At 34.6% G+C, this 12,221-nt stretch overlaps 1 protein-coding gene across 6 annotated transcripts in view; it reads left to right on the top strand.

Annotated features, from left to right (window-relative positions):
* LOC145246074 (cilia- and flagella-associated protein 99-like) overlaps positions 1–12,221 on the top strand; it is a 697,934-nt gene that overhangs the window by 648,257 nt on the left and 37,456 nt on the right. For all 6 annotated transcript variants that reach the window (XM_080107923.1, XM_080107924.1, XM_080107928.1 and 3 more), the window contains 2 exons: positions 4,087–4,291; positions 9,616–9,674. In XM_080107923.1, the coding sequence (XP_079964049.1) occupies positions 4,087–4,291; positions 9,616–9,674 (264 nt within the window). The remainder of the gene's footprint in view (positions 1–4,086; positions 4,292–9,615; positions 9,675–12,221) is intronic.

The following is a 12,221-nucleotide window of genomic DNA, read 5'->3' as shown; positions in this document are numbered from 1 at the left end:
TGTATATATATATATATATATATATATATACGTATATATATATATATATGTATGTATGTATGTATGTATATATATATGTGTATTTGACCCCTTAATCCTCAAATTTCTGGCTGAAAACGGATCACATTTATTTTCCCAAATCTCAGTAACCTGTATATCAAATTTCGAGTCTGTAAACTAACAATTGACAGCGTTATTGCGTAGGGAAATGTACTCAGACACACACACAGACACTTTCACTTATATATATATATATATATATATATATATATATATATATATATATATATATATATACAAATTTAGTGATATACAAATTATATATATATATATAGTGATATACAAATTTAGCGATATACAAATTATATATATATATATATATATATATATATATATATATATATATATATATATATATATATATACTAGCATTTCAGCTCGGCGTTGCCCGGTGTTTGGAGGTGTATGCTGAGCAAAAAAAAAAAAGAGTAAATTTTTTTTTTTAATTTGACCCCTATTATGACCCCTTAAAATTTATAGTTTCGGGCTCAAATCACTTTATTAAGTTAGATCCAGGTTCAAGGAACCTATATCTAAAATTTCAAGTGTCTAGACCCAAAATTGTCGGAGGAGTTTGGTAGAGTTCTTAAAGGTCAAATCGTTGAAATTTGACCCCTTAACAGCCAAATTTCTGGCTGACACCCGTCACATCGATTTTCCCAAATCTCAGTACCCGGTATTTCAAATTTCGAGTCTATAGACTAAAAATTGACAGAGTTATTGCGTAGGGAAATGTACACAGACAGACAGACAGACAGACAGACACGTTCACTTTTATAGATATATATATATATATATTCAACGAGCCTGGACTTCCTTTGGAATATTTTTTAAATCTTAACATTTCTGCATTATTATCAACTTTCATACAAGTATAACTTTTTTCATATTTTGTAGTTTCCAATTCATGTGCCAATCAGAAAAATTTGTAGCTTGCCTATGAGTATCATTTTGCTAACTACTTTCCTCTGAGGATAAGAGTCATTCTTTGAAACTTCATGGAAGAAGAAAACGTTTAACGTTTTCAACTTGTATTCCTTATGGAATAATTTAATTCTCTTTATATATATTTGTAGTCATCGACATACAGTCCTGCTTCGTTGTATCACAACTCATCAGTGCCGCTAGACTAGCACCTCTCCCAAGCCGAGGATTGAACCTAGAACCATCGCGTTGACAGTCAGCAGTTCTACCGATCGGCCCACGGGAGCGGTGCCCGTAAATAATCTCGCCAAATGTCTATTTAAACAAACATTTGTCCACCACTTTTACAGTGCTCTAACCGCTTTGTTTATAAACAAAGAGCGAGCGTCGCATAGTTTTATTATTATTACTTACAGGTACAAGTGTCCCATGCTTATGTAATCTTCAGTGTAGGAGATGCTAATTACTGCTGGTCGAAGGATTCGAATCCAGTTGCAAAGTCACCTTTGACTTTGTAGCCTGATATTCAATCCTCTAGACCACCAACAAATAACATAGGGAAAGAAAAGAATTTTGAGTTCATATAATGTTGAATCAGCAGGACATATACAGTAAACATAATCGCATAGTGTTCAACAGCAGAGGTCGGAACATCACATTATGCCTAGTTAGACTGCTTATTATAAATTCTCGTTGAGGGGCAATCCTTGTTTTTAAGGCGGTGACAATAATATTTGTATATAAATATTTTATTATTATTATTTTTTTTATTATTATTATTATTATTATTATTATTATTATTATCTACAGACACCAGTTTTTTTATGCTTATGTAAAATGTCGAAAATGATAATCACAAGATAGTGTAGTATTCCACGCATTATTCTAGAGATTTACTGTTATTATTTCGAGGAAGATTGATGGTTCTTGAAGCATAAATGTGGCGCCTGTATTGTTTGGATTCTTCGGACTACTGTCCTCTAATTGAGTGATATTTTCACAACGTTTCGCTCGATGTAACCTCCGTTGTTCATCAGGCGTATCTTGTCGAACTTGGGAATCTACACAGAATTTTCAACGGAACACTATTTAACCCACAGGGATAGCATGCTCTCGTCCTGTCAGACATGACTAGATAAGAAATCCTAAGTAATTCTCAATTGTATTTTGAGGATTGAATCTTCAACCTCTAGAAGAGTGTAACTTACAACTGAATTTTACTAAGCATTTTATCCACTACGTCACGGGTCCTTGCAGATTCCCGAGTTTGACAATAACAGTCAAGATGCAGAACAGTAATCCACAGAATCCCCCACCTCTCAAAAAAAAATGTTATTTTACAAATATTAATTTCTTTTTTTTACTTTCACGTATGAGTCGAACTTATCTTGCCTTTGGTAACATTTATTTTTTATATATTTATTTTTTGACAACTTTTCGAATCTATGTGTATAGTAAAACAAACCCGAAAATATATATGATTTTTTTTTTATTTAATAAAAAAATTATTCAACACTATTCTATTTTCTAGAATGTTCAAATTTAAACTTACGAACTAAAACTTTCAGATGTGACTAACGCCTATTCAATATTCGTCTTTTTAGTTTACACTCACTTTTAAAAAAGGAAGAGTTATCGGCCCCTGTTCTTCGGCTGACAAGTGACATCTGTCGGCGGTTCTTGAAACTAAAATACACACATTCGCCTCGTGTCCCTGACATGCAGAAGTGCCTTAGTCATAACTCTAATCACGCAGGTAACATTGGATCTGACTTTGATATAAATGCCAACATGATCGAATGTACATTTTTTTTTCTTGAGGCCACCACCCCCGGACTTAAAAACAATAACCAAATGAGGAAGAAAACAGGGGATAGAGCACTGTCGTAAATAATCTCACCCGCTACTTAATTGGCTGCAAATGCGAAGCTCGTTGTTTGTTTGTTTACGAACAGGCGATTTGAGCACTATAAAAGTGGTGGCGGGTGTCTATTTAAATAGACATTCCGACGAATTATTTACGGGCGTCGATTCCATGGTCGAGTGGGAGAACTGCCGACTGTCAACACGACGGTTCTAGGTTCAATCCTTGGCTTGGGAGAGATGCTAGTCTAGCGGCACTGATGAGTTGTGATACAACGAAACAGGACTGTATGTCGATGGCTACAAATATATATATAAATGATCTACGGACCCACTCTCAAACCCACGGTTCAAATTCTTGTAATGCAGAGCCAACCCTCTTTTCCTTAATAGATAAAAAGAAGCATGTTTTCAACACCTGAAGAAGGTCGCAGGTTGCAGCGACCGAAACGTTGTGCTAATAACACCCAAAATGATAATAATAGTCCGATTAATCAACATAACACAAGCATTCACATATTTTAAAACTATTTAAGTTTCTCCTCGTCACTCTCTATTATTTGCCTCAGTTTTTTTTCTTTTGTAATTAAAACTTTTACCAAAGATATTCTGATCTTTTATTGTTCTCATTCTTGTTATACAAATTATTATCACGATGAGGTGTAGCTTTGTAATTGTCTGTATTTTTGAGATGAGGTGTTTTCATTGATTGAGATTGTCGGACTGACTTCCTCATCTTGGTTGTTATAGTCACAACGTTTCGGCCGTTTTGCCTTCCGGCCTTCATCAGGTGTTTTGTATCGAACTGGGGAACCGTTTGTTAGGAGTCTCGAACCCAACCCTTTATTATTACGTCCTAGTGACATATGGCCGAGTGGTCCTAGACGTTGTATCAAAGTTTACATGTTACCCAAAGGTGCTGAGTTCAATCCTGAACGAAGGCAGTGAAAAGTAACATTCCAAAAACAGAGAATCAGCAACTATGTCCCAGAGCCTAGCTGGAGTCCGAACACGGTACTCCCGTAATAATAATAAAGGGTTGGGATCGAGTTCCATACAAAACACCTGATGAAGGCCGGAGGGCAAAACGGCCGAAACGTTGTGACTATAACAACCAAGATGAGGAAGTCAGTCCGACAATCTCAATCAGAGGTGTAGCTTTTTTTGTTTTGTTTTGTTTTTGTTTGTTTTGTTTTTGTTTGTTTGTTTTTGTAATTAAATAATGTCTTCTTTTGTCAGGTGGGAAGATTTAGAAAATGGTATGAGAGACATGTCACCCTTTGTCAATTGGCAGACCGCTATGAAAAATCGGGATCAACTTGAGCAGCAGAAAGAGGAGGAAAGTCTTCGACTTAAAGCTAAGATCAGTCATGAAGACGCCATTCTTAGCAAACATAAACTCACGGAAAACAAGCGACAACTTGTACGACAGATCAAACAAAAGGTTAGTGCAATTTTTTTATGGATAAGCTGGGAATTTCATTGTAATTTTAATGAAAATTTTCATTGAAATTTCATTGTAATTTTGATGAAAATTTTCATAGAAATTTCATTGTAATTTTGATGAAAATTTTCAGGAAAATTTCATTGTAATTTTAATGGAATTTTTCATTGTAATTTTAATGAAAATTTTCATTGAAATTTCATTGTAATTTTAATGAAATATTTTATTGTAGTTTTAATAAAATTATTCATTAAAATTTCATTGTAATTTTAATGAAATATTTTATTGGAATTTCATTGTCATTTAAATAAATTTTTCATTAAAGTTTTATGGTAATTTTAATGAAATTTTTAATTGGAAATTACTATGACATTTCAGTAATGGATCATCTAAAAATTTAAATCAGATTATTTTGTGATGTGAAAATAACATTTTCATTTCAAACTAATTTATTTTAAAATATTTACACACACACACACACACACGTATATTTTGGCAGCAAGTCATTATTCAATCACGTCTGACTGAACACGAGAAAGTTGGGGGGGTTTTCCGAATTTTCTGGATATCTTTTCAATTTGCCGAGCGGTCTTTTTTATTTCAGCTGGCATGTTGTATATAATGGCGCCCAAAAGTTGTTGTTCAGCCATATTCTTCTCAAACGCTTTCTATCAGTGCAGCCCCTTTTTAACCGGGTCTCATTTAACACCAGAACAAATATAATAACCGTATTTAATAACTAACAAGAAACTAAATAAAATATAAAATAAAAAATCGAAATTAAAAATAAGAATAATTCGCCCCTAACCATCTTGCACCCACCTTAATAAGCAATAATAAAAAAAACTATAAAAACACCAAGCCTCAAAGAAAAAGAAGAAGGAGACAGTAACAACACCAATCACTCCTGACGATTATCGGGTGCACCAATAGAAAGCACTTGAGAAGAATATGGCTGAACAACAACTTTTGGGCGCCATTCTATACAACATGCCAGCTGAAATAAAAAAGACCGTTCGGCGAATTGAAAAGATACCCAGAAAAATCGGAAAAAGAATAACTCTGTCGTGTTCAATCAGACTTGCTTGAATACATACATACATACATACATACATACATATATATATATATATATATATATATATATATATATATATATATATATAGTGAAGATGGTAATTAATAAAAACTGAAGAAAGTGCTCAATACTGTTGTAGAGCAAATACGCGTTTTTATTTTTTATTACCGTATCTTTTTTTTAAGTTACATTATTGTTTCGGCTACACGGCCGTTTTTTTGGCCGCCTGTAGCTTCCTCAGACTTTTACAGAAATGTTCGCTATTTTGGGATGAAAGAGTGGATGAGTGAATGAGGTCAGGGGGCGGTTGCGAGGAGGGCGGAAGAAAGAGAGGAAGGGAACAAGGGGGAAGGTGGGAGGGGGCGCTTTGTATGTCGATAATATTTTAGTTTTGGGGTTTAAGGAACTTGTGGGAGAGGGTCTGGGAAGTTCATTTCTGGTGTGGCTGAGGGCATAGGGATACATGAGGGGAAGGGGAGCATGTGGGGGTGGGAGGAGGGTGGGTTACTTTAAAATTCGAGTCTTAATGTTAAAGTTTTTATGCGTCTCGTTGGTGAGATGATTTCTTGGTAAGTATGTTTTGACCTGTTGGGTGTTCGCTTATGTTTGGAGGCGGGGGGGGGGGCTATGATTCGGTTTATTTATTTTTAGTTTTTATTTTGTTTTTAATTGTTTGGAGAGGGTTAGCTAGCGGTCGCAGCCACGGATACATACATGCGCCTGTATACACATATATACTTAAAAGAAACGGTCACATGTACACATACATCCCCACCCTGGCGTGCAAATATATGTACATATGTGTGCCTGCATGCATAGACACTCGCATTGCTCTCGCTTACGTCAAAGTTTCTTTAAGGTAATAAGATTGGGTACGCGTGCGCAGGCATGGATGCGCTCATACACAGATACATACACACATCGACGCCCCTGCCCCCAAGGAGGCGATTATATGTATGCCTGAATCAATATGCGCAGAGAAGCGGTCGCTCGCTTCACAACTTTTAAAACTTTTTATATCACATATAAATCGTAATATCTCACAGTTAACAACGAAGCTCGCCTGTCTATTTAATTTGCTCGATTTCGGGAAGATGAATGTTCAATATTTGTCACTCGCCACATGTGGGTTAGTCTTTTTCCTATAACATCTTGGAGGGGGGAGAGCATTCAGCAGTAAATGAAATACTATCCCGCAGTCAAACTTGACCTCATTACCTCATTAAAACGGGCACCTGCTAAATCCAAGTAATTAAATAAATTCAAACGTGTTTCCGTTAGCATCTTGCGGTGGGGCAATGAATGATTAACGTCGCACGTTTTTTTTTTCCGCACTTTAATTTACAACTTTGCCTCAAGGGTTCGGGTTCGATCCTCATACTTACTTTTTTTTTTTAACCCCCCCCCCACACACACACCTCCAAACACCCGGATATATATATATATATATATATATATATATATATATATATATATATATATATATATATATATATATATATATAGTCATTCACAGACAAACTGTTTTGGTGTAACACAACTCTTTGGTGTGGCTAGACAAGCAACTATCTCTGCTTGGTACCTGGCCATGTTGGTATCCAAAGAAACCAAAAGACCAATACTACAGCAAAGGAAGTATTAGAAATAGTGTAACGTTGTCAAGAACCAACGCATTGTATCCTCAGTCGCAAAGTAGACAAAGAATAGAAAAGAACTTGATTTTTTTTGTTGTACAAAACAACATTTATTTCCTCATTCTCTTGTTACCGACTCTCTAACGTGATCTCAAACATTTTCTCCATCTCTAACGTGATCTTATTTTTAAAGTTTTTATTTTTCCCTACCGGTGATGTCACTTCACATGCATTTGCATACACACGTCCATGCTATGTTATCCAGCACAGCCGTAGCTGAGAATTGAACTCACTACACGAGTTTGTTGTGTAATTCAAATCTTGGTAGCTGAATACTTGATGCTTCGCCAGGGATATCAAGGGTAATTTTTATCGTGACGCCATCACTAGATGGGGTGCCTACCACACTTAAGAGAGTCCCATCCACCCTCGAGAGAAGGATAGACCACGCCAGTTTCTCAACCTGGTATTTTACTTCGCAGTACATACAGCACCTTTCCAAATGATCACTCATCTGGTACTGGCCAGGCTCAACGTTGCTTAACTTTGGTCAACGTGATTGTGTCAACATATAAATGTTACAATACAAACCCAACAAATACAAAAAAATAAACATATGAACACTTTAAAAGAAAAATTAAGAACTACATTTTGTGACCCGTGCTGAAACTGACTTTTCGGTGGCATCTTCCTGTAGTTTACGCAAAGCCAATCAGATTTCAGCAGATGGCAATTTGCAATTATGAATTCAGTAAATCCTAAAATCCATGAAGCTAAAACAATTGATTAAAGTGATAATGAATTTTAGCGTTTTAGGACGGACAATTCTGTCTCCCAAAGGAATACAAAAAAAATGTAAAAGAAGAAAACTGCTTGATTTTTCACTCTAACCCCTTTTTTTTTACTCTAATCCCCTTTTTTTTTTACTCTAATCCTAAAAAAGAAATTTAAAAAATAAGTTTATATCCTCAACTAATCTAACAAACAGCAAAATCCCACCCCTTCACTGTAGAACTCACTAGATGTCGGCAAGCCTTCTGTTCTAATAGTTTCTTTCCTCATATACTTTGGAGTTTCCTCATTGTTTCCTGCTTCCCTAACTGTACTATTATGCAGAAATTTAAATGTAATGCGAAAAACGTCTCGCTGCTCAACTCTCTGCATAGTGTCCCTGTAGACATGGTTCCAAATAGTCGCTCCTTACGTCCAAGGTGCAATATGCCTTGTTTGAAGTGAATAACAAAAGAAACAAATAAATAATAGAAAAACAATGCAATTCTCTCAATTTTAATGCCATATATGTCTTTTCTGTCATATCTTGTCCTGTAGTCACAATTCTAAAACTTTAAGCTTCTAACAGAATTTTCCACTTTGTTTTTTACTTATTTTATCCTTATGGAAAGACAAATTCCGTTATTAACATTATTTGGGCATACCTAAAGTCCAATATTGCTACACAACTCCAGTCAGTCAATTTGGAACTTTGTCGTGGTTTCCACCAAAAGAAATCGCTCATCAAAAAAGATCCCCCATTCCAAACGTAAAAACCACAGACGACGGTCCTTTGACAAGTACTTCGATGTGAATAATTATCCCGTGGAACTCAGAATATTACAATTCCCGCTAGAATAATATTCACAATTTTCCCAGCTTCAATTTGATATGACACATGAATATAAACCTCAAACAGATGACTCCCTACAGCACTTTAAAGACACAAAAACAAACACAAATCATGAACAAAAAACGATTACCATCGCTGCAAAGCCTCATTGTCTACAACTATGTCTGCCGGACGAGTATAAATAGTGTTTTTTTTCAACAAGCAGTCATTCGCAGCTAGATCGTGGCACAGCAAGGTTGGGCTCATCAGCGGCCCGACGCAACTCAGCACAGCAGCAGCATCAGTCATGTCCACGCAGAACTGTTTTAACTACCTCTCCGACAACGGCCAAATCCAGTAACAACCACTCGTTGTCAACGCACCCGATTTCTCAGCAGTCCAGTTTCTCAAGCCAGCACGCATTTCCCATAGCCACTAGCAACGACCTTGTAGCCAGTTCAAACACCAGCTGGATTCCAACCCTTGGCCTGAGACCTCCTACTACCATTCAGTTTTTTATGGAAATAAACCTGAACGGATTTATATTCGTTCATGACGGTACCCACTGCGTTTGTCATCCCTTCTTTGCCATTGTCGTTTTTTTTCTGTCTTCTTGCCTGTGTTGTCTTTTAGTTGTAGGGCCGATTGTCATCGACATTCGGCCCGACAACAAAATTGCTCCCTGGCCTGTACTAAGATGCAGAAATTTAAATATAATGTGAACAGATATCTCGCTTCTCAACTCCCTACTTAGAATGCCCCTCTAAACATGGTCTCAAATAGTAGACCCTCACGTTCCAAGTGACAATATGCATTGTTTCAAGTGAAAAAGATTAAATTATATTAAAAAAAAGAATTGTCTCTTTTTTTTCTTTGCATTGTGAAGTTACAGGTCCATCCTCCTTTTATTAGGTGAAGGGGGGGGGGGGACCAAAAAGAATTATTTTATTTTTCTTTGCAATAATTTCATTTTTTTTTTTTTTTCTTCCATTTTTTTTCTTCCATTTAGGCTGAAAAAGCGATGCAGATTTTACTTCAGCAGCAAATTGAAGAAGACGAACAATCAAAGTAAGTATCATCCACCCTATAATAAAGGACAAGGTGTATTTAAAGAGTTTGAATGCAAAACACGATAAACCCAAACCTTCCTTTAAATTCATAAGTAAACGATAAGAAGGGGAATATATCGATTCTAGAGTTCGACTTCAAATTTATTTTAATTGAAAAGAAAAAGGAAAAACAATGCTGATATCACATTTAGTCAAACGTTTTTTGCAGTTTTGATAACTTTGTCATTTTCAAAATGGCGTCTATCGTGTTTTACATTCGAACTCTTCATTTATTTGCAAATATATATATTCGTCCTGTCACACAAAACTCTGTCTGAAGAATAAGGAGAAGAGAGAACACAAATCTATGAGAGGCGTTCAATAAATAACGCCACTTGCCCACTTTTCATAAGATTAGAACAACGAAACTTGCCACAGTTATTAGTTTTTCTCTACTTAGGAATGACCTAAAGTTAAGCAATTCTCCCTTCGCTTAATGCAGCTCTGGAGATCGTTTTTGTAGCTGGATCATTGAATCACGACATGACTTGGGGAATCAAAGCTGCGTCATCTGAGAAACGTTTTCCTTTCAAACACAACTTCATGGCTGGGAAGAAGTGAAAGTCAGAGGGTGCAAGGTCAGAAGAGTAAAAGGGATGAGGGAGGATTTCATATCAGCACACTCATGCTTCTGATCTGGCAACATGTACGTTGTGGACCAGTACATTGTCTTGTAGAAGGAGGATACCTTTGCTGATCTTACCCCATCTCTTGATTTCGATAGCTTATCTTAATTTCCTCAAATGTGAAGTATAATAGGCTCCTGTAATTGTGGTACCCTTTGTCAGGAAATCTGTCATCACTACTCAAAAGAATGTGCACATGACCTTCCCAGTGGAGAACTGCACCCTTGTTTTCCTTGGAAGTGGTGTTTTTTTTTTTTTTGTCGTTTTTGTTGTTGTTGTTGTCGTTTTTTTGTTGTTTTTTGTCGTTTTTTTTGTTGTTTTCTTTTCAGTGTTTTCATTGGAAGTGGTGTTTTATTTATTTATTTTTTTTTTTTTTGCTTTTTGTTTTTTTTTTTGTTTGTTTTTTTCATTTTTTTGTCGTTTTTTGTTGTTTCTTTTTGTCGTTTTTTTGTCGTTTTTTGTTGTTATTTTTTTTCAGTAAAAACGGAATAACACAGTAGAAACCATTACTCATTGAAATATTTATTGAATTAATTTAATTTTTTTAATTTATTATACGAGCAACAATATTTAAAAATGTATCATTTTAAAATTCACAAATAAAATCGAACATTTAATATTTCAAAATAATTAATTTCCAATTAATTTTTTTTTTAATTCACAAATAAAATATAACATTGAATATTATGAAATGAATGGAATATATTTTGATATATTTGTAGGTTTCTTTGTTTTTTCAATAACTTTATTTGTAAAAAATTAAAAAATCAAATCAATAAATTTAGGATTATCTCCTCTTTTTCCCTATCATAACTCTTCAGAAAATGAAAACAAAAAAATGTCTTCCAATTAGCTAAAAATTTACTAAATGAGAAACAAAATGATTAATTTCAAAATAGATTTTTTTTCTACTTCACATTTAGTTTAGAATATTATTATGGATGGAATGTATTTTACATAATTTTCTTTAAGAAAATATAATTAATGAAATGCAGGATTATCTCCTCTTCCTCCCTAGCATAACTCTTCAGAAAATGAAAACAAAAAAGTCTTCCAATTAGCTAAAATGTACTAAATGAGAAACAAAATGATTAATTTCAAAATAGATATTTTTTTTCTACTTCACAACATTTAGTTTAGAATATTATGAAATGGATGAAATGTATTTTACATAATTTTCTTTAAGAAAACATAATTACTGAAATGCAAAATACAAGTCAAATTAGAATATTTTAAAATGTTTGTAATTTTTTTTAATTTTGTTTTGTTTTTGTTTTTTGTTTTTTTTTACAAAATGAAAAAAATCAAATCATTAAATTTTTTATTGTTTCCTCTTTTCCCTACCGTAACTCTTCAGAAAATGAAAACAAACAAAAAAAAAGTATTTCGTGCACTACTGCCAAAAGTTTATTACAAAGAGAAAAACAATCATAGGAAACATTAGAGAGACAGGTTACTTCCGTATGCATGAGTTATATATATATATATATATATATATATATATATATATATATATATATATATATATGGTAAAACTGGTAATTAGTAAAAACCTGAAGAGTGCTCAATACTATTGCAGAGCAAATATGTGTTTTATTTTTTTATTACCGTTTTATCTGTTTGGTTACACATGTTTCGGATGTTGGACCGTGTTTACGATCTAACAGCCTCGTCAGACCTTACAGAAATGGTTGGTTAGTATTAGGAAGAATTGTTTTTGGGAGGAATACGGGGGGGGGGGGGTGAGATAAAGAAAAAGGAGGGGGTAGGAGGTAATAGAGGGGGGAAGGCGGGTAATGAGAATATTTCAGTTTTGAAGTTTAAAGTATATTAGGTTGTATTGTGTGTGGGGGGTAGCAGATTCAGGGGGAGGGGAGAGA

Source organism: Euprymna scolopes, chromosome 23, assembly GCF_053919585.1.
Source record: "Euprymna scolopes isolate OS-2025 chromosome 23, ASM5391958v1, whole genome shotgun sequence".
NCBI classification, from domain to species: Eukaryota; Metazoa; Mollusca; class Cephalopoda; order Sepiida; family Sepiolidae; genus Euprymna; species Euprymna scolopes.
Note: the sequence above shows the minus strand (reverse complement) of the source record. Positions and strands in the feature narration are given on the sequence as shown.